The sequence below is a fragment of the Falco punctatus genome (assembly GCF_963210335.1).
Source record: "Falco punctatus genome assembly, chromosome: 7".
Classification (NCBI taxonomy): Eukaryota; Metazoa; Chordata; class Aves; order Falconiformes; family Falconidae; genus Falco; species Falco punctatus.
In genome coordinates, this window is record NC_137587.1 from 8,030,641 (window position 1) to 8,053,175 (window position 22,535).

Genomic DNA, 22,535 nt, shown 5'->3' on the forward strand with positions numbered 1-22,535 from the left:
CCGGAGCCGCCGGGGCCCGCGGCCGTCCCGCCCCGCCCGGGAGGGCTCTGCCCCGGCGGGAAGCGCCCGGTGCCGCCCCGGCCGAGCCGCCGCCCGGTAGCGGAACAAAGAGCGGCGGCCCGGCCCCGCCGCGGCGGAGGGGCAGCGCCGGGCGGAGGCGGGGGGTGTCGCGGCCGCCCGGGCCATGCAGCTGCCGGCAGGGGAGGGGAGGGGCGGCCGGCGGCGCCCCGGAGGGGGCAGCGCTCGGGGGGAGCGGGGGGGGGCAGCGCCGGCAGCCCCCGAGCGGGGCAGGGGCCGGCGGCCGCGCCGCTCGCCCGGGAGGGGCTTGACCGGTGCGAGGAGCCCGGCCTCGGCCCGCCCGCCCTCCGGTGCCCGGCGCTGCCTGGGGAGCCGCGGGCAGCACCGGGGAGTGCCTCGGCGGGGGAGGAGGAGGGAAAGAAATCAGATTGCCGAAAGGATTAGGAAGGGGGGTGGGGAGGCGAAGCCCTCTCTCCCCCCCCCCCACCCCCCGCACACACTTGTGAAGCTTTTCAGAGTCACCCTTCAGCATCAGTGGCACCGGCGGGCGAGCCCGGGGGAGCGGCGGCACCGGAACGTGCTCGGCAAACCGCAACAGCGATCAGAGGGTCCCGGGCCGCCGGCCCCTGCCCGGCCCCCGCCGCACTCGCGGGGCACCGCGCTTCCCGGCTGCGATATTTTCTATATTATCCTTCTTTTTCTTTAAAAAAATATTTTTTTTTCGCCGTGCTCCTCTTGCTTTCCGAGGACGGACGGGGCAGTGTGGCACGGCGCGGCCGCCTGCCCCGGGCGTGCGAGGCGGGGCGGGAGGGGGGAGCGATGCCTGTGATGAGGGGGAAGGTCCTGCTCGTCCTGGGCTTCCTCCTCCTGGCCGCCGTGCTGGCGGCGGTGCGGGGGCTGCCCCTCGGCAGGCAGCGCGGCGGCAGCCCGAGGGAGCGGAGCGCCAAGCTAGCGGAGGTAAGGCAGCCGTCGGGGCAGGACGGAGCCGGGCGGGTGCTGGGGCCGGCCCTCCGCACCCTCCCCCGTGCTGGGGCGGGGGGGGGGGGCTGAGCGGGGCAGCCCGGCCGCTCGGGGGGTGCCCGGGGCCGGGGGGGCACCCCGGGCGGGAGCAGCGCCGCGGACGGGGAGCGCACGGCGGGGGGAGCGGGGCTGCGCCCCCTCTCCCGGGCCGCTCCTTCGCTCGCGGCGGGGCAGAGCCCCTTCCCCGCCCCCGGGGTTTTGGGGTGGCCTCAGGTCTCCGCATCGCGCAGCGGCTGCGAGAAAAGGGCTGGTTTAGGTGCTTTAGCCCCAGTGCCCGGGACGGTGCCGACCTCCCCGGGGGCAACACTCCTCGTAGGAGAAGCGGGGGGGGCCTGGCCGCTGCCAGTAAAATGAGCAAGGTTGGTGGCTTGCCAGGAACTCCAGAACTCCGCTACTACAAAAATAAGATGTGAGGAATTGAGGGATTTCAGCCACCGGCTCTCCTTCCCGCTGGGATGACCCTGGGGCAGATTCCAGAGTGGTCATGGTCCCCCCTCATCCCGGCGGCCTGGGGACCCCCAGCCTGGGTCCCTCCAGAGCCCCAGTCTGGCCAGTCCCAGCTTCAGGATCCTGGAAGCAGAAACTTCAGCAGGCAGTGAGGGACTGGTCAGACTGGAAACCAACTGGTGAGACCTGATGGGGATGCCAGGCAGGGAATGGGGAAGAAACAAACTGCCAGGAAGGCAGGGAGAAGGGTTTGAATTAGAAAGACAGACAACTGAACGGATGCAGCAAGCTGTTAACGTCCTGAAACTGTTCTCTGGAGAAGAAGAGGTTCAGGCAGCAGAGCTGTATTTGAAAAAATACCCTTTTGAAGAATGCTGCTGCTAAAGGTGGGTGAAAGACGTGGGAGAAACAGTGGGAGGAGGAGGTTGAGTAGGACGGGGTATGAGCAGCTCAGCCCATGCTGGCGATCCACAGCAGCCCGGGAAGCAGCACGTTGGATCTGCAGAGTCAGCCGGACTGGCAGAGGAGGTGCCGAGCAATGGGAATGTGCCTTACTGCTGGTTCTTGCCAAAACACGCGGCTGATCTGTGGAGGAGTCATGCCGCCAGCTCCTGTCGGATGCACAGAACTCTGCTCCAGCATGAAATCCAGTGAATAAGTGCGAAGAAGGAATCTGCCACACGGAAAGCCTGGCCAGTGGGCAAGAGGGAGCACGGGCTGTGTCCAGCCAAGTACCACCAGTCGAGCCTGGTAATGGTTTTGACTGGAGGGTGGACCGAGCAGATTCTAGCAGCACTGCTGGGGATGCTCCGTGCTGTAGCAGTGGTAGTACCATGTTGGTATTGGACATAGATGCCGGTTCACTTGGCAGACGGATGCCAGGCAGTGTGCTTGGGACCCGGCTGCAGAGGGACTAGGATTGAAATCCCTTGAAACGCTTGAAATCCAGGAAAGTCTTGCAGCCCTGTGGCAGGGGACATAGGATAGGGACAAACTGCACGTTAGGAAGCTGAGCAGGTCCCCACCGCGGGATGCGATCTCAGTGGCTCCTTTTTATCCGATGTCTAAAATACATCAGGAAGCGGGGCAACCCGCTGTCGGTCCCAGTTTGTGAATGGTTGTGAATGGGGAGCGTTGTGCAGCCGGCCAAAGATCACATACGGCACTTACACAGCGCACCCTCTGTCCCCGGGATCTTTGCTTCTCACAGGAGTACAAACATACAAGATGTTTACAGGCAAAGGTTGGCGGGTGGAGGTTAGGAGCGAGGAGGAAGATGAAGAATGGATTCCTCTGGGGGTCTGTTGGTACTCCCGTGCATGCCCTGTGTCCCTCGGGGTGCTGGCTGCACAGTTCGCATGGTAGGGAGAAAGCAGTAGGTGTTGGCTTGTGTCTTCTGGCTGCATTTTTGGGAGAAAATCCTCTGTTTCTGGTGCATGCCAGAGAGGTTTTGGGGTAGTCGTGCCCGGCTGTTAGAACTAAAGCGGAGAGCACAAGCGCAGCAGTATGGTGGTTAAAAAAAAAAAAAAAAAAAAAAAAAAGCCAGAGTGATTTTGGGTCATATGCACAGATGGTTCCTGTTGCAGCGCTGATACGTCCTGTCTCTATGGCAGCAGGGCAGCCACAGCTGGAGTATTGGTTACACTATGGGTAATGCCCTACAGATGTGGGTAGAATGAAGGGGGCCGGGAAGAGAAAAATAGAAATGACAGAGCAGAGCAGATAGACAATCAAAACCATTAAACAAATATATAACTTAGACTAATTTAACATCTTTATTTAAAGAAAAGATTTTTCCTAGGTTTAGAATTGAATGGGAGATTTTATAATCTGTTCTGAGCATCAGAGTTGCACTTCTATACGAAAATAATTTAGGAAAATTAAAACCACTAAGGTTTTCAGTAAATTTTTGAATTAGAAAATCTTCTAATTGCAGGAAGGATGGAGGGAACACGTGCTTTATCTTTGGGCAATAGCTTTATCAGTATATCCCAAAGTCCTGTACCTCAGTCAGGATCCATTACTTCCAGCTGTTCCCGAAGGAGCAAGCGCTTGCATTTACATTTTCTCAGCTGTGATACTGCACGGAAAAGCTTTGCCTGAGTTACATTGAGCCCAGCACAAGCAACAGATGCAGCAGGATATTTTCTGTTTCTTCATTCTATTTGACTGGAAGTTGAAAAGGCAGAATACTGTCCAAACTGTGACTTAAATCTAATGAGAGAGGATACCTGCTTATCTGGAGGCTTTTTGGTGATGCTTGGGAAGGCAGGTGGGCTCTGAAGCAGCAGGCAGGTGTACAGCAGGGTTTTTAGAAGCACTTTTGCATGCATCACACACTCTGACATGGGCAAAAAATGTGACAGGTCCGAGCGCTGACCCATGCCAGCAGCTCTTCAGATTTGGGTAACTGAACACTTGGAAAAGCTTATGTCTCTTGTGGAGACAAGAGACAGCTTATCACGTTGCTTAATGGTTTGTTTATTTATGAAGTCAGAGGAGTCAAATGCAAAATATGTTTTGATAAACTCACTGGATTTCAAAATATTGGCTTTGAGCATTGTTAATAGATGTTTGGGTTCTTTCCAACTGACACCGATCGGTTCCAGTGCTCTTCTAGTAAATAGAAAATAGCCAGGGCTCTAACACACTAGAAAGGTGGATGCTAGAGGTGATTAGATCTGTGTGAACCAACACAACTGCTTCAATAACTGCGCGTAGAAGCAACAGTGCCAGCGGTAAGGGTGATGGGGGTGCTGGCAGCGAGCATCCTGGTGGCGAGGGGTGCGGCTGAGCAAGCCAGCAGTGGGTTATGGAGGGTCCAACCTGCCCAGCCCAGCTCTGGTGGGCTTGGTGGACCCTCCTTTGCAGGAGGGAACCACTCTAAGAGAGGGGGCCAAGAGCACTGGCAAGTGGGCTCCCCGAGGTTCAGGCTGGAGCTTGCTGTTGGGAGTTCCCCTGGTCTGAGGCTGCGAGCAATCTGGTGTCTGCTATAAGACACAACAGAGGGAAACAAAAGAAATACCAAGCACAGCATAAGGGCTGTAGCTGGCAGCAAATCAGTGGGTTTGTCAGCACCTGGTGTGAGTGGCTCCTGGCCCCTGAGAAATAAGGAAACGAGTAACAACAGTTCGTGTTATTTACTGGTTCCATCATGCAGAAGTAGGGATGGGAAACTGTGTTTAAAACTGGAGGTCTACACCAAGATGTTTTGCTTGCTGATTAAAAATCATGATCTTGATTTAAATTGATCTGCCCTGTGCATAGGGAGTCTGAGTGCAGAGGAGTGCTTAAGAAATAAATGTGTAGCAGAGATGCGATGCTTGGCCAGAGATAACCAGAAGCAGAGAGTAAAGGAGCTCCACGGCAATGTGATGTGGCAGTACTAGGTAAAAAGTGTTAAAGGGAAATACCAGCTGGGCTTGAGTGAAGTTTGTCAGGAGGCTGTAGAGCCAGGGTAGCCCTGACATTTGGGAGCCATAATGCAGCCTGGACACGCTGCCTGTGGACCCGCTGGGGTGGTGGGCTGCCAGGAGGTCTGTGGGAGCCTCCCGTGTGCCTCCCCCGAGCTCTTGGTTCCTCCTGGCCTCCCCAGGGCTGTCAGGCTGAGGAGAGGGTCTCGCTTTCCCCAGTGCCATCTCGCCCCACCGCGGACCTCCAGCCTGTGTTGTCACCCACACCTGCCCTGTGTGGGGGCACCCCAGCCAGGGCACAGCCAGATCCCTGCGGCCACTGCAGGCTGTGTCAGTAGCAGAGTCATTTTGCCTGCGGATGTGCTTTTTACCTTTTCATTTCATCAGCAATTAAGCGTTCTTGTCCCTGGCTTTGTCCTTGGCGGAGGTCGGATTTGTGGGTACAAAACGTGCACTGAAGCATCCTTCCGCTCTGAAAGGGGCTCTTTGTGTGCAGGGAGGTACTTCACCCTTTGTAGCAAATTTCCTTTTGAGAAGTGCCAAATTATCTTAGTCAACACAGTTGAAAACCCTCCCGCCCTGGGGCTGAGGCAGGAGCAGAAACAAAGGGGAGCCGGGTGTAGGGAAGCTGCCCGACAAGGGGGCTTCTTCCCTTTTCACTGCACGAATAGGTCTGCTGCCTTCCCATTGTTACAATCAAAGGGGTTCCTGTAAAAGGCACATGTAAGGGGAAGAGATTAGGCATAAATCGCTCCACAGGTCATTGCCCAGCCCTCTCTCTGGGTTCCCAAAAGTGTCCTGCTCTTGCAGACCTTCTCCTTACAGACAGGCGGGCTGAGGGACTCATCCTGCCTCCAGCTGTGGTGCCTCCAAGCCCAGCGAGGTGATGGTGGGAGTGTGCTGGAGACTAATTCCTGCTTTCCTCTTGTCAGTGTCTTGGGGGTAGGGAGTGCAAACCAGGGATCGTCTGTTTTCCAGAGTTCCAAAATACATTCTTCCACTCGGAATAATCCCCCAAACAAGATGTCTGGACACTTCCCATAGGGAAGCCTGAGGACATTCTGAGCTACAGTCATGACAGCAAGGTGATACGTGCTGTCCAGCTCCTCCAAAGCAAATGTTGCCAGCCAGAGGTTTGATTTTCCTATAAAATACCAGAGCTTATAGCCAAGAAGCAGGGAAGAGATTGCAGCCATGTACTGCTGTGAAAATTGTTTCTGTTTCAGACAGAAGCTTGCAAAAGTGCACAAAAGTGCAAGACTCTTTTGTGGACCATTTTTCAGGGAACCTTCATTGGGCTTGTCAGAGGCTTTTACCTGGTCAGCTGTGAAAGTCAGCCCGCATGGTATTGCTTCCAAGCAGTTCAGTTTCTGCATGTTCCCTGTGTGTAGGGACTCTTGGGGCTTGTCTGAGAAGCTGTTATGAGATACACTTCGTCTCGGTACTTACGAGATGAAGACACCAAAAAGATGGTGACCTACCTGCCTCTGATTCCCCTGTGGCTCTTGGCATGAAGGGCACTGATGCCTCCTGGGCTGCAGGTTGGTTTAGTCTCCAGTAAATTCCTGCCGCCTTCTGGTCCCCAGCGCTGCTGGATGGGTGCGAGATGGGTACCTGGTTAGAGGTGCCTGGGGGGTGTCCATGCGTGTGGTGAAGGGGTGGTGAGTCGTGGGTTTATCTTTGATTAGAAGCTGTTGGTTGGCCCAGTCTGCCAGCGCTTTATGTATCCCACAGGACTTGGGGTGCGAGGCAGGGCTGGGAGCATGTCCCGAGCCAGGGGAACCTCTGTCACGTAGGGTGCAGCGGGAGGCTGGCGTGGCACGGGTACGGTGCCCTTCAGGTCAGCTCTCCTGCATCCCAGCCCCGGCAGCCTGAGCCTGGGCGTGAGCAAGCCAGCCCTGGTTCTTCTCTGGCAGCCGAGCCCCGAAGCAGTTGCTGGGTGAGGGGATTTTTTTCGTGGGATGGCCAGAGGGTGCTGCAGGAGGTGCCCCCCCAGTGGAGGGCCGGCATCTTTTCACCTCCCTGGGATGTCCTCTCTTCCCTACCGCTCCTGCTGCCCTCCCTGCCCTCCCCTTCGCCTGCAGCTGCTCCCACCGCAGCCAAAATCCCAGGGGAGGCCAGCTGTGCCATGCCATGCAGCACCTCCAGCAAGAGAAGATGGTGTACGGATGTCTTCATGTCTGCTGTTCCCCCCTGCCTTCCCCTCTGGGGACACTATGGTTGTGTTACATGGTTAAGCTGGTTGCTCCTTAAAATCAAAGATCCTCCTTAGGAGAGCATCTAGTTCTCTCCTGGGGCGTATCTGCGGGGTGGTCCCCCTCATGCCTCTGTGGAGGAGATGTGGGGCTGCCCAGAAGTGCTGTGGGTGTCTCCAGGTGCACCCGGGCTTCCCCTGTACCTGGGATTACAGCTCAGCTATTGCGTGTCTGTGCCTACCCTGGGGACCGGTCCTGGGGTTACGGGTGAGATCCCGCTGGGAAGTGAACGGCCAAAGGGAAGACAAGAGGTCAGCTGGGAGCCAAGATGCTGGGCAAATGGGGCTCCCCGTTTGGATGTGCCCTAGCTTTCCTCTGACTTTGGACTTGTCTCTGCAGCCCCGCAAGCCTCAGGCTCCCATCTGGTGGGGAAAGAAAAAGTAATTATTTTTTGGTGAGGCACTTTGAAGTAGCAGGGACTGTCCTGGAAAAGCTTATGAACAAGTGACTTATGAAGAATATAAACTGGAGCTAGAGAGGAAAGTTTCCCTACCCTGAGACCCTTTCTCCACCCCATGCTGATGTGTGGGAGTCATTAAATCCTGCCACTGGGCTGGGGAGGGGAGCCAAGCTCACCCCCAGGCTGGGGAGCTACAGTCAAGCACCTGGGCTGCTGGCAAAGTCGCCCTGGCTTTGCCTCTTTGGGAAGCTGAGATGCAGCATCCCTGCCTGGATCCCTTTCCGTGCAAGGCATGGACATGCTCTGAGTCCAGCTCAGATGCCCATTTTGTCTTTTGAAGGGATCCCTGGTGGATTTGCATCTGTTTAGTCGGTTGCCTTCCTTGCCCTGCTGCCTGTGTGGGGGCGGGGGGGTGGGGGGGTGGGCAGCCTGTGCACCCTGCGTGGGACAAGGGCAGCGGGTGCCCCCTGTGCTCCTGCTTGCCCCAAGTGCCCCCCCCCAACTGCAACTTCTAGCAGGCTGGGGGGGGGGCAGGGGGAGGCCAGCGTTACTCTGGTCCCTCTGGTTTCTGCGCTTGCTTTGGTGTATTTGGGGATTTATTCCTGTTGTGGTTTTGCCTGGGCTGCGGCGGGGAAGGAAGCAGCAGCTGGAGCAGTCGGAGGGTTACGGTGTGCAGGCTAGCAAATGTGCATCATTAGCTGGAACAAGTTAATGGTTACTGAAGCACAGGGGGTTTAGAGTTGGAATAAGTTAATGGCAACTCAGTCCAATGCATTAAGAGCTTACGCGTATTACAGCTCAAGTATGTTAACGGAAAACATGTGCCCTAGCAGGAGCATTTGCTGGAGAGGACCAGAGGGTATGGACGTGTGTCTGTTCACCTCACCAGGGACGTCTCCATGCAGTCCCAGTGGGGGCCCTGCTCTATCTATAACAACTCTGCTGCTGTGCTCTATCTGAGCAGCTTCCAGCTGGCCCAGCTGCCGTGGAGGTCTCCAGGTACCCCCTCCCCAGGGAAGGCTGCCTTGCCGCTGCTGGGCTGCTCGCAGCAGGCACCACCTGTCAAAGGTTGGCCCTTAGACCTGTGCATTTGGGCAGAGTCTCTGGTGTGAGGACAGCCCCGGCTGCTGGGCTGGGATGTGCCAGTGGTGCTAACCAGGTGCCCCAGTTTCTCCACTGCAAGGCCAGTGTGGTTCATCCATGTGGGAGGCAGGGCAGTCCCTCCTGGGGGGCCGGTGGGGAGGAGAAACTGAGCTGTGGTGGACCTTCCTGAAAGCCTTCTCCAAGTATGACATGGGAGACCTGCATCTATTCCTGGCCTTGCCACAGCCTAGCAGAGAGACCTTGGGGAGGTCATTTGCCTTGTCTGCAAAATGTGGGGTTTACAGTATTTGTCTCAGTATTAAAGAGGGAGAAGGTATTTATGGTAAAGAAACACCTGCAGGTGACACTGAGGAGGACAGAGCCAGGCATGGTGAGAGGTGAAAAGCCACCAGGCTCCTACTTGTCCTTGTGTCATGAGTGACCTGGGGAGCTGGCCGAGGATGCCACGGGCAAGTTACTCACCGGCGTGCCCACAGAAGAGCTGGCCGCAGTGGGAGCCCCGGGCTGTGGCGGTGGGGATGCGCGGTGACAGCGCCGACAGCAGCCTGGCCCACTGCCCCGCTGTCCGTCTTGCACCAAGTCGGCTCTGCTGTGTCCCTGCTCCTGGCAGCGCTGCGTGCTGCTGCTTCTCCGTGCTGTGGTGTCTTCTGCTCCTGGGCTGGCTCTGCCTCAGGGGCAGCTGAGTCGCTTCGCTGACCTTGGAAAGAGGTTTGAGATTACAGTTGTCGCGACTGTGAGACATGAAAATAAATGTGAGACTTGAAAATAAATGTGACATGAAGCCTTCGATGCTGCCTCCCGCAGGCCCCTACTCAAGACAGTTGGGATGAAGGTAGTTAGAAAAGAGTGATTCCATATGATCTAAAGTATTTTGATAACCGCACAGAAAATTATAATCGTGAGGGCATAATAATTATCTGTACAGCCCACAGTTTGGTGCTGGCTCCTGCTGGTCTGTCATAAACAAGATCTGCCCACACAAGCGTGATAACCGAGTGCCTTGTCTGATCCACAAGCACTTGCAGAGCTCTCCCAAAACCTAAAGGGAGGTGTGTATGTCTTTATTTTAAAAATACCAAAACCAGCATTCGAGTGCAAGCTGATCTTGAGGTGGACCAGCGAGTAGAGCAGTTGGAAGGCTGGGGTCCTGCTCTTTACTTGTGCCACAGCCCCCTTGCAGGCAGGCGTATAACCCAGGGCAGAAGAAGAAGGAGGCAGCTGGAAGTGTCCGCTGCCTTAAATTACCTCTGGCAGAACTTCCAGAGCTCACCTGTCAAAACTCTTGAGTGATGGCAGCTGCTGAACTACCTGCCTGTAGGTCTAAAGGTGTTCTGTCTGATCATTGGGATTGTGGCTTGGGAAGCCTTACAGACAGTAACAGGGACTAGGTGGCATCTTTGCCTGCCCCATAGGTACCCACCCAGCTGTTGACACCTCTGGAAGCACGCTGTGCTTTGGCATAGTTCGTGGAAATCCGTCAAGCAGGTGATGAGCTGGTGGGTAGCACGAGTCGCTTGTCTGATGTGCATCCAGCGGATTTTCCATCTGGCTGAAAGACTGTGCCAGTAGATGGGTTATGTGCTGGTGGGTGGGTTGTGAGCCAGGAGGATCAAACTAGGGCTGTGGGGAGGCTAAGGTGGTCTCAGCTGGCTGGGCTAAAAAAGCCTTTTCTTTGCACAGCGTCTGTGATGGGGTCATCGAGGAGAGAGCATGTCCAGCACTATGGCAGGCAGCATGGCATCTGCATTTGTTCCTGTTGATTAGCCGGCTGTTCAACCTTGCTTTATTTTAGAGAGACAACAGTATTACTTGGAAAAAGTAATTTGGAAAAAAACACTGGGAAAACCTCCCCTTTCTCCCACTCCCACCAGCAAAAACTGTCCTGAGCCTTTCTGCAAACTACAGCCCCAGAGCTGCCCCCAGACGGGCTGGGCTTCCCTCTGGAGCAAGCAAGCAGCATCCCTCTGCTTCCACAGAACCTTTGTAATGAAACACTGCTCTGGAATTGTTCCTGCCCAGTTTCAGTCCAAAGATTATTTTTTTTTCATTAAAACTTTCTCCAGACCTTTGCAGTTCATTCAGGTGAATATGGAAGGAAAAGTTTTATGGTAAAAAAAAAAAAGGGAAAAGAAAAAAATACGTTCTGATTTCTATTTTGCACTTGGCTAATTCATAAATGGGCAAGTTTGCAACAAACTGCAGGACAGATTTTAAAATAATGTCGGAGAGAGCTTGGGGGAAGGAGTAAGAAGATGCTTGTGTAGACTCGGCTCTATTCAGGGAACTATCAAGAGTTCTCCTGGTGGCTTCTTGTTCCAGTACAGCGAGGTAAAACTGTTCGAAGGAAACCTGGCACAAGCAATAATGATTAAGCAACAAAACCCCCACTCCTTATAATTATAGCCCAGTGCAATGCCGGGCTTTAGCAAATATGTAATTTTCTTCACTGCGGTGTTAACAAGCCCAAAGCACTGCCGGAACATTGCCTCTGCTCTGGCTCCCATGTGCCCGGGTTTTTCTGGTGCGGACGGAACGTGTTCATGCACTCGCTGCTTGGCTGGGGATGGGTGTGGGTGGCCGCTGCATCCCCAGAGCTCATCCCAGGGTCCCTGTGCGAGGGACTCACTCACTGGCTCCACACCACTGATGCACAGGTTCCAGCAGTGCTTTGCTCCCCGGGACTTATCTCCAGCATACTTGGCTTGGGTTTAACCCCGTGATGAAGAGCAGCTCTGCTCAGCAAGGTGTGTAGTTACAAAAAGCGCTGCCGGTGGGTTCATTGGCAGCTTGCGGTGCCTGCAGAGATGCTGAGGAACGCGCTGGAGGGATGAGTACCTGTGGTTGTGGTGGCAGCTTAGTGCTGTCCCTGCCTGCCAAAGGGCAGCACGGGGACTGCTCGAAGTTTTCACGTTTTAAGCTCCTGTAGGATCTGAGATGTCACATCTCTAATCACTTTTGCATAAGAGCTGTAGCACATGGACGTCGGTCATATGCTTTCTTAACCCAGGTTTAGTTCAGAGTCTTGGAGAAGTTTATAACAAAATCACAGATTTTAAGACCAGAAGAAATCATTAGATCCTTGAGTATATTCCCTAGCACAGATGTGGTGCATGTGTGTTGAGCCCAGTGACGTGGGTTTGAGTGTCTCCACAAGAGGTGTTGCCACTTTCCTTGTTAGCTTGTTCCTGTGGTTAATCACCTATGGCGTTAAAAGCATGTTCTTGCTCCTCGTTTGAATTTGTCTGGCTTTGACTCGGACGTGTTGGTTCCTATTATGTGTTTCTGTTCTGGATTAGAGCGTCTCTGGTGCCTGATGGATTATTGCCTTAAAGAACTGGGAGATCAAGTCATTGCTTTCTCTTCTTAACAAGACAAACGAATTGTATTTCACTGGACAAGTCTTTCCATCCCTTGAAATGGTTTCGTGGCTGCTCTATTCTCCATCTTCAGATTTCCAAGCCATTTTAATAGAGGTGTATGGACCAGAAATGAGAAAATACCAGCCTCTAGTCTTTAGAGAAATGATGTCATGCCTTTCCCTACACCTTTTCCATACACCCTGTCACCCATGTTACGTATAAATTAGGCATGACACTGGGGAGAATCGCTGATGAGTTCCTTCCCCTTCCTAATATATGTGCTGAGCTTGTGCCCCGAGGGTTTAGGTGGTCAGCCCCACGCACGGGAGAGCCTGAACTATGTGGGAAGGGCTCCTGGGCTGGTGGGGAGGTGTGTGTGATCCTGCTTACAGCCTTCAGCCTAAAGATGGTCTTCACAAATGGAAAGTGCATACTCTTTCCCAAGTGCTGCCCCAGAGTTTCTCTCAGGTTCATGCCCTGGAAACCTTTATTCCCAGCCACGCAGGATATTCCAAGTGTCTGCAAAAGGAACTGCGGCAACTCCCGTTTTGTCTTTTCCTTTTGGTGCTGGCTGGTCGCAGGAGAAGGCTGGGGCTCAGCTGCGAGATTGATGGCTTCCCAGCACTGCACCCTCTGCTTCTGTGCTGTGGTGGCAAGTGTCCTTCCCCGGTGGCAGGAGTGGGGAGCTGGCTTAGCTCCAGGCTTGACAGCTTTATCCAGCTGTTCCATAGGCAAGGTGGAGGAGAGGGTGGGTGTCATGCAGCAAGGGTGACCCTGGAGGGCTGCTGCCTGCGTGGCGGGCAGGAGCCCCTTGGTGACATGGAGAAGACACATCTGCCTCTCAGGATCATGGTGCCATGGGTGCTGTGACTCAGAGGGAGCACTGGGCCTCATAGGACCTCACTAAAATCCATGGCTTGGTCGACTGGGGCAGGGCACTGGGCAGGACCTTGCTCAGGTGGGATGTCTTCTGATGCAGGGATAAATTTTAACCCGATGCAGCTTCAGAGCAATGTAGACAGTTGCAGAAGGGAAGGGTTGGGGGCTGCGGTGCCGTGACCATCGCTGAAGGACTCTGGGCCACCCAGGGCAGACACCCCTGGGGTCTTTGTGCCTCTGGAGGATTTGGGAGCTGAGGGAGCTCTGTTCGCCTTGCAACACTCTCAGAGCCAGCTCCCCTGGGGCAGTCTTACGTATCCCCTGTGGGAACAGTACTCTGAATTTCTTGAGCTTGTTTGGGCGTAAAATCTGAATTAGGCACTGAGTGTAAGTTTGGAGACTTGGAGTCTGTTCCTGGCCGGCTTGCTCTGATGTCTTTGGGTGAGCTTGGGTCTTGTTGCTAGAGGAGACCTCACTTTCATGTGTATTAAATTTGGGTTGTCTGTGAAACGAGCTTACCCAGCCCCAATAAGCTCACTGCCAATTAGGCAGGAGCACCAGCCCGGCAGGGCTGTTGGCTGCCCCTGGTGCAGGGGTTGCGCTGGGCACACGCAGCTGGCAGCAAACCCAGCACCGGCTGGTGTGCAGTGTGCCGGCAGTGGGACACGGCCAGGTTTGGCTCTTTGCACCCCCCACCCTTGTTTCTGCTCCGCCTCGGCTCCTCCTTGCTCCCTGCCAGGGAGTCCCTGGGCACAAGAGACCTGGCGAGGGGGTGAGACAGGCTGGGGCAGAGCCGGGCATCCTTACCGTGCGTCCTTCCCAAAACTGTTGCGGGTTTTGGACAGGGGCAAAGGGAGCTGGGTGGGAAAAGTGGGGGCAGTGGGTCCGTCTGTGGCCACGCTTGCTGCCAGTGGTGCCCCAGGAGCCCTCCCAGCCAGGGAGAGGGGTGAGCCCCAAACGCCTCCCCGCAGCCCTCTCTCCTCCGGACCCATCTGGTGAAGTCTGTCACCGGCCCTTCCCCGCGTCCAGCCGCTCTGGGCAGCAGCCAAGGCACCAGCAGCGTCCCTGCTGCTCTTTTCCCTCCCCCTGGGACGGGGGAGTCGTGGGCTTTGATGTGCGGGCACAGGGCTGGGGACAGGCTGTGTGCGCTCATGAGAGCCTGGCCAGGCTCCAGCTGCCTTTGAAGTGCTCCAGTGATCAGGATGAAAGGGAGGAGAGTCCTTCCCCAAACCATCTGGCTCTAATTGCAGGTAGAAATGCCTCTTTGCGTGTCCCCCCCGTGGGGAGGGGGCACGCCGCTCTCTTCGTTAATCCCATGGCTCTCGGCTGGGCTGGCGTGAAGGGCAAGAGCTTGGGAACAGAAGGGGGTTTCAGCTGGGCAGCCAGAAATAGGCAGCTGCTGGCAGAGATGCTGGGGGGTTCGGGCACCTCTGCTCCCAGCCTTCAGCTGCAGGGCCCCGCAGACCTTCCCGGAGGTGGCCCATGCCACGGGGGGGCTTGGCCAGTTGTTCCCATCTCCGGTTTCTCGGGTGCACTGGAGCGGGCTGGCCCTTTGACTCGCCCGCTTCCATGCCAGCGCGTGCCGAGCGCTGGGACGAGGAACGTGGGAACTCGGCGTGAGCCCGGCCGTTTGGCAGGCTTCGCTGGCTGCTTCCCTCTGCTCCCGGCTGGCTGGTGGGGCTCCCTGCCCGCTCCCCCTGTGCCACCTGGGCAGGGCTGGCTGGAAAACACCGCGTGCCACAGCAGCAACAGTGGTTAAAGCCATTGGCAGCACTGGCAAGTCAATTTTGTGGTCCTGTTCAGCTGGGCATCTTGCCTTTCCCAAAGGGATAAAGGTACTTGGGTTCTATCTACCAGCAGTTTCTTTCCCTCCCTGTGGTAGCCTTTGGGCAGCGTCTGAAATCTCAATCAAACCTGTGTTGCTTGACATTGTCTACCCTAACATTACAGAACAATTTATTTAGGTGAGGTTTTTCTCCCTTGTCGTAAGGCCCTTGTTATAAACTTTTTATATAAACATATAAAATTATTAAATGTGAGCTCTGATAACTCTGCGACCTGAAGAATTCTTGCCATTACCCATCTCTAGGGACCAAGCGATGGCCAAAAGGGAAGAGCAAGAGGCGGAAAGCCAGGCGGGATGGGCAAGGGGACAGCAGAGGGGTGCAGAGAAGGTGGTCGTGGGGATGGGAAGCACCAGCCTGAGCAGACCCGTACATTGTTCAGGTGCAGTGGGGCTGAGCCCTGGCACAGCACAGGCCACTGGCTATTAACTTTAATTAACATGTAAGTTCCTGCCTTGATGCTACAATAAGATGGGACAGAGGAACCATTTGGTGCAGGAGACCAGAACCCTTTTGCTGGGCAGCACTTTGCTCCCTGCACAGCCACCCGCGGGAGATGTCCTCACCACCTCTTCCCCCTCCAGGTCTCTGCTTCGTCCGACCCCCGCTCGGCGGGGGATGATGAGCTGCCACCACCGGGGAAGGCGCGGGGGCTGAGGCGGAGTGGGCAGGCTGGCCTGCGGCGGCACAGGCGCCGGGGGGTGGCTCAGCAAGCTGCCAGGAGCCCGGCGATGCCCCAGCCCGGCAGCGCTGGCCGGGAGGAGAGCCTGCCCTTCGTGCTGGACCTGCAGAGCTTGCCAGGGCTGGCCAACGTGGACCTGAGCGCCCAGAACCCCAACATCCAGGTGGGGAGCAGGTCTGGGCGGGATGGGGGGGATGCGGGCGAGTTCTGCGTGTGTTCCCCAGCCTCATTTTGTTCCCTAAGGGGAAAGATCTTGTGAGTGGGGTCCACGTGGCTGCTGCCATCTGTCTTCTTGGTAACTACCAGATGCAAATAGCTGGCAGAGGCAAACTCCTTGCTAGAGGAATTTGCTCACAGCCTTTTCCCTGCCCCCCCTCCCCAGCCCCTCTCTGTAGAGCAGGAGCAAACACTCCTACAGGAGTGACCTCTCAGTTTCTGAGGGTGGTGTTGGTGCATGTGGGTGATCACCAGCTCCTGCACCTCCTGTTCTGCCCCTGCTCAGTCCCTCCCCATGAGGCGAGACCTCTTGTGCTCATCACTGGTCCTGTAGCCCAAACCATCTCTGGCCTCAGGCTGGGAACCAGTGCAGGGCTTGGCAGTTCTGTCCCAGGGACCGTGCCTCGGCTCACTGCCCTGCCTCATATCTGGCCTCCAGGTGACCATCGAAGTGGTAGATGATCCTCAGGCTGAGATGGAGATGGACTTGTTGAAGGAGACAAGCAATGACTGGTCCTTGACGTCCTCTGAATGGCTGTCCCACAAAGACCTCTTCTGGCCCCTCTTCTGGGAATACACCGACCCTGCTGAGGAGGAGGAGGAGGAAGAGGAGGAGGAGGAGGAAGAGGAGGAGGAGGAGGAAGAGGAGGAAGAGGATGACAACCTGGATGTAGGGGACAGGGAGGAGGAGGAAGAGGACAATGAGGAAGATTACACAGCACAGTATGAGGAGGAGTCCATGCTCAGTGGAGTGGGAGGTGACTGGGACCAGCGGTGGCCTGGGCAGAAGAACTGGATCTTTAAGGAAAAATATAATTATGGTGAGTCCTCCTGGGTACGTGCAGCTGCCCTGCAGACCAGCACTGCCCTCCCCTGCCCTGCCTGACCCTCAGCCCTGTCTCGCTGCAGGGGGAGCAGCCCTGCACCCAAGATCACAGCGCACAGCTCCTACTTAAAAAAAAAAATAAGCAAGTATGCCAAGGAGCAAGGCCAGCACCCAGAGGGGGCTTCCAGCAGTCAGACGTGCCAGCATCCCAGTGGGAATTGTCCTTGTGTGTAATCAGACTGGAGCATGAACTCCAGCGAAGGCACGCTCAGATGAGAAATACAGTGTAAATGTGAATGGCAAGTGCTGCTGCCATCAGCTCAGGTCCCTGCGATGATGGCAGTGCCAGAAGCCTTAGCCACAGACCTGGCAGCCCCCAGGAGAGGAGCTGCAGAGGGCTAGGTGGCAGGTGCTGTTGGGTGGACAGGCCAGGGCACCACAGCAGCTCTCTCCTGCAGCTTCCCAGCCACGAGCCCAAAATCAGGGAACCTTTGCTAACATGAGATGCTTCAGCGTCATGGCCAGTGCATCTGGGTGGGTTCGGTGAGGATGGGGATGGGCAGCAGTGCCTGTGTGGGTCGATATGACCGTGAACAAAGCTGAATGAGAGCCTTTGCTGGGGGCTGCCTCCCTGGGGTTGCCAGCGAGGACAGGGTTGGCCCTTGGCATCACATGGCTGGGCACCTCCATGTGCCCTGGGCAGTGGTGGCCCTGCATGCCTGCAAAAGACATCCCAGGGACAGGGAAGAGCTGAGGGAGGTGCTGGGTGGCTGCTGGCTCCCCTCCCACTGAGGCTTTCCTGGGGTACACCGCTCTCTGCCTCTTCCCTGCCGTGCACAGACTATGAAGACGAGGAGGAGTGGAGCCCATGGTCCCCCTGCAGCATCACCTGTGGCAGTGGCAACCAGAAGAGGACCCGATCCTGTGGCTATGCCTGCACAGCAACGGAGTCGAGGACCTGCGACCTGCCACGCTGTCCTGGTGAGCCCTTGGCCATACACAGCTTCAAGAACTAGTTGTGTTTAATGTGATCGGGGCTAATGACCACAGGGGTTTGTCTCCACGGAGAGGTTGTGATGGGGCTTCGTGGCTCCCCAGTGGAGAGCGACCGGGTGGTAGAGCTGGCATCCAGCTGGGTGTGCCACTCCTGGCACCGCTCTCACTGGGAGCTTGAAATCCTCTCGTGAGGCATATGAGCGCCGGGTCCCTGCACTGGGATTTGCATAACCCACAGCCTTGGGTGGGTCTGTCCTGCATGTCCCGCTGCCAGCCCTTCCTTCCAGGCGCAGGGCTGTGTAACCAAAGCAGTGGTGGGAGAGAGGGTGGAAGATGGACAGTGTCTGGTGCCCTCACGGAAAAAAAAATCCCACCACTCCTCCTGGTGCTCAGCTAGCTCTTTGGGTTTTTTTTCCCCTCTCAAGGAGCAGAGGGGGAAATGGTCTTGCCCACAGAGGAGATGCCTTTCAAAAACGACAACACCACAGAGCTGTTCAACTCAGGTCAGCCTCTGCCTCTGCTTTGCACCGGGGGCTTCGGTGCCAGACCCCACGGGGTGGGTGGCTGGCTGGTGCGGGGGGCTCTGCCAGGGGCTCCTGCATCTGGTGTCCAGACCTAAGTCACCCACACCGCTGCCGCAAGCAGGCACGGGCAGCCTTGCTGGGAAACCCCGCTCCTCCCACAGCCCTGGTACAACACGGTCCTGCTTTACAGCGCGGTGGCTGCGGCCAGCCTGCCGCTTGCCCTCTGCCCTGGGGGGCTGCTGCCAGCCCAGCCCCTGTAGCAATGGGTGCCCCGCGTAGAGCCCCTGCTCGGGGCAGCTCTGCCCCAGCGTGAGACCCCTTCCCTCTGTCACCGCCTCGGGGATGGAGCCTGGCTCTGGCTCATCCCAGGAGCCCCAGCTCTGCCCCAGCGTGAGACCCCTTCCCTCTGTCACCGCCTCGGGATGGAGCCTGGCTCTAGCTCATCCCAGGAGCCCGGCTACTCCTGCCTGGCTGTTGCAGGCTCCGCTGGTTCTGCTGGTGAGGCTGCCAGCAAAGGGCAGCTGGGTAAAGCGGGGTGCGGGCTGCACGTGCCCTCACCCTTTCGGTGCCTTCCCCCCCCCCCCAGAGGTGGACAGCTGTGAGAAGTGGCTGAACTGCAAGAGCGACTTCCTCACCAAGTACCTCAGCAAGGTGCTGACGGACCTGCCCAGCTGTCCCTGCTCCTACCCTCTGGAAGCTGTCTACAGTGCCGTCAACCTGCGTGATGAGCAGCAAGGCAAGAGCTTCCGATGGCGGGACGCCAGTGGCCCCAAGGAGCGCCTGGACATCTACAAGCCAACAGCACGCTTCTGCCTGCGCTCCATGCTCTCCCTCGACAGCACCACCCTGGCTGCCCAGCACTGCTGCTATGACGAGCACACTCGCCTCATCACCCGCGGCAAGGGGGCTGGTGTCCCCAACCTCATCAGCACCGAGTTCTCCCCGGAGCTGCACTACAAGGTGGACATGCTGCCCTGGATCCTCTGCAAGGGTGACTGGAGCCGCTACCACGCCGTCCGGCCCCCCAACAACGGGCAACGGTGTGCTGACAACCCCACCGAGGAGGAGTATCTCTCCCAGCTGCAGGAGGCCAAGGAGTACTAGCCACAGCCACGCTCAGAGGAGCCGTGGCCGCTGCCGGCTCCCACCCCAGCCCAGCCTGGCAAAGCCCTGGCCCTGCTCTTGGGCTCCTTGCTGGCACCGAGCATGCGGCGAGGATGTGCCGTCTGTCTCGTCTCCTCAGTGGGACGCCTTGGCCCCCCCTTGCATTCCTGAGGGTGCCAGAGGTTATTGTGGCTGATCCCTGCTGTGCCACCTGGGGTGGTCCTGCACCCCAGGCTGCCTGGGCTGGCACGTGGGGGGCCGCAGGGGATGGGAGGCGTGAAGGGAACGCGGGGCTGCTCCCGTCTGCTTTCGTTCTCTACGGCCTTTCAATGCAACCTGAAAGCTGAGCGTCTGCAGGGCGAGGTGGGTCTGCAGGGCAAGGTGGGTCTGCAGGGCGAGGTGGGTCTGCAGGGCAAGGTGGGTCTGCAGGGCGAGGTGGGTCTGCAGGGTGAGGAGGGTCTGCAGGGCGAGGTGGGTCTGCAGGGCGAGGTGGGTCTGCAGGGCGAGGTGGGTCTGCAGGGTGAGGAGGGTCTGCAGGGCGAGGTGGGTCTGCAGGGCGAGGAGGGTCTGCAGGGTGAGGAGGGTCTGCAGGGCGAGGAGGGTCTGCAGGGTGAGGAGGGTCTGCAGGGTGAGGAGGGTCTGCAGGGTGAGGAGGCCTCGGCTCCTGCTGGCTTCACGCTGCGTCTGAGGAGCTGGCCCGCTGCAGGCAGAGCTGCCTGCTCTTGCCTGGACACCTGCTGGCCCACTTCTGAACCTGGTGGTGGGTTCCTCCTGGGGAGGGGGAGGGCTGTCCCAGCCGTGCACATGGAGCGGGGACCCTTCCTTGGGTTCTTCCATGGGCAGTTGGGAAGGAGCAGGGAGAGGCTTAGCAGGGTTTCATGGGCCCGGGGGGTGCATGGGGCAGGAGGGAACTGGCCACCTGGGCTCCCTTGCCACCCTGGGTTTGGCTGCAAAAGGAAACACGGGGTGTCAAAGCCAGACGTGAGTGGGGGTCAGCACGGGGGGCACGCCAGCTGTATGCATTTCAGCCCCGCTGCCTCAGTGCCTGGGGGAGTGGGGTGGCAGCACCCATGCAAGTCCCACTGCCAGCCCACCTCCATACCTCGGCTCCCTGGCAGCCCCTGACACATTTTAGTGCTCGGGAGCACCCGTGACGTGACCCAGCAGAAAGTCCTGAGTTTCCCCACCCACAGCCCTGCCGGGCAGGAGGCAGCTCAGCCACCACTCATGCCATGGAGAGGAGCAAAAAGCACTGAGCGGAGTTCTCCGCGGGGGTGGGAACAAGTCAGGCACTGCTGGGAGCACCCAACATTGCCACTCTGGTCTGCTGCTGCTGGCCTGGGGCTCTGCTCCATGCTGTGTCTGCCCAGGTCCCCAGCGAGGGGCAGCCCGGAGAAAGCAAGTTGTGGGTGCACCCTGCGCTCCCCAGGCTCCCTGCCTGGCCGGGCAAGCCAATGCGGCTCCGAAGGGGGAAGACACACACGTGTGAATGTCAATACCTGGTGTCTGCGGGTCATGGATCACGATGCTCCCCGTTGGCACTTTGGTATTGCCTGGGTTTTATTCAGCGTCAGGTTCATGGCTGTTTCTCCCAACATATTTTGGGAGCTCCCAAGTTTCCTGCAGAGAAACCAGGCTGAGCACCTTTATCCCTGGACATTCAGCTGCTGAGCCTGGCAGAAACTTCTAACCTTTATTTAGCAAAGTTTACGCATCAGAGGAAATAAATGAGCAAGTGAAGCACATGTAAAGAAGAATGGAGTGATTTCTAGACTAGAGGTTTCACCCAAGGCTTTTGGCTACTCTGTTTTTCTGCAGGACACTGTTGGACAAAACCCCACCTGTCTGGGTGCAGAGGTCCTTGGTTGGCTGTCCTGTGCTAGGTCTGTCCTTGCAGGACCTTTCTCTAGGGCCAGTGAATATCCATAGTCTGATTGCTCTTTGGGGAGTCTTCCTGGGAGCATCTTATATCTGTTGAGTGTATGTTGATCGTTTTGCCTTTGTTACTGATAGAATGTTACATCCTTGGTCATTCAGTACTTCATGGCTGGCAAAACAAAAGTATTAATGAAGTTACCAGTGAATTATTCTTATTTAACTGTTATTCCACACTCATATCCCCAGACTTCAGTTACGGGTGCTATCAAAACACAGGCAAACACGATCCGTTTCCCAGCAGGCGGGCAGTCTGAGATGACCAGTGTTATGCAAAGGGTGAGAAGGACAACGCAACCAAATAAGCATTGATGGAGACCCAGGCTCTGGTAAATTTTCACGACCATTACATGTTCCCTAGCCCAAATGGTCATCTGCTCGCTAGTTTCTGGTAAAGAGGTAGGTCATAAAGAGGTGGTTGAGAGGGGGGTGCAGTAATCTGGTGGCTTGGTTCTGGGGGCCTGGGATGTGTGTGGGGAGGCTCAGCAACAGGCATGGAGGTGTTTGTGTGGGAAGCCAGTTGAGTGGCCAAGGCCATGGTAGGATGAGCTTGTTACCTTCTGCCATTTAGCAGAGCATCTTCCCATTTCGTCTCCCTTATCCTGTCATCATTAACATCAGCAGACTCTCAGAGGAGCTTATTTACCAATAGTGCAGAAACTTCTTTAAAACAACCTCCCGTTAAATGTGCCTAGTGTCCAGCATTGGACGCACGTGTGGAAGCAGGACGTCTGCAAACAGCCTTTCTTGGGGGAGACTTTCCATAGCTCAGCCAGTTTGTTTGTTAGACTGGCTGCTCTCTGATCAAGTGCTCTTATAGTGAGGACTGCTACTCAGGATTTGCATCCTCCTCCTCTTTATACTGGGTGTGTCAACCAGTCTAACCCTCAAAAAAGAAACTATAATTTTTGTAGTAAATGGAATTCTTGTCCAAGGGCGAGTAGAAAAAATTCTTGCATTGAGCTCCCCCTGCCCCCAAAAGCTGGCTGAAAGCTGGGAGGCTGTTCTGCCTCGCTGCCTCTGTGGTTTGGATGATACAGGCATGAACTGGAGCATGAGAAATGAGAAGCAGCCTTGTTCCTCACACAAGCACCTTAGACACCAGGAGGCTTTGCGGGGCACCATGAGAAAAGTAGACATTAAGCAAGCACAAAATTTTACTGGCTTCTATATCCCATCAAAGGTTCTGTCCAGCCCACTGCTATTTAAGTGATGAATCTCATAAGCTTCCACTCCTGAAGTTTATTTTGGTTCTATATATAATATATGTCTTTTATTCCGACAAAATTTGATAGAGAAGAATTCTTTATTCTGATACTGCAATAAAGCACTTTATATATGTACGTGTTGCTGATGTTGTTCAGTCGGGACTGAAGCGTATGTTGCAATTTGTTTTGGTTGAGAGGGATGCCACTGTGCTGAATGTCTTGGGTCCCCAGCCCCAGCTGTACTGCAAAGACCCTGGTGGCTTCTCTTCCTTCCCTTAGCATTTGCATTTGATGGTGTCTAGCTG

At 56.4% G+C, this 22,535-nt stretch overlaps 1 protein-coding gene across 1 annotated transcript; it reads left to right on the forward strand.

Moving 5' to 3' along the window:
* Positions 1 to 22,365, forward strand: ISM2 (isthmin 2). The gene is made up of 8 exons (XM_080395271.1): positions 1 to 975; positions 15,324 to 15,584; positions 16,077 to 16,458; positions 17,304 to 17,444; positions 17,885 to 17,962; positions 18,570 to 19,450; positions 19,559 to 19,594; positions 19,721 to 22,365. Exons 1-6 carry the CDS (start codon positions 838 to 840, stop codon positions 19,085 to 19,087), a joined length of 1,518 nt encoding a protein of 505 aa, XP_080251397.1. The 5' UTR covers positions 1 to 837; the 3' UTR covers positions 19,088 to 19,450; positions 19,559 to 19,594; positions 19,721 to 22,365.
* The last annotated feature ends 170 nt before the right edge of the window (positions 22,366 to 22,535 follow it).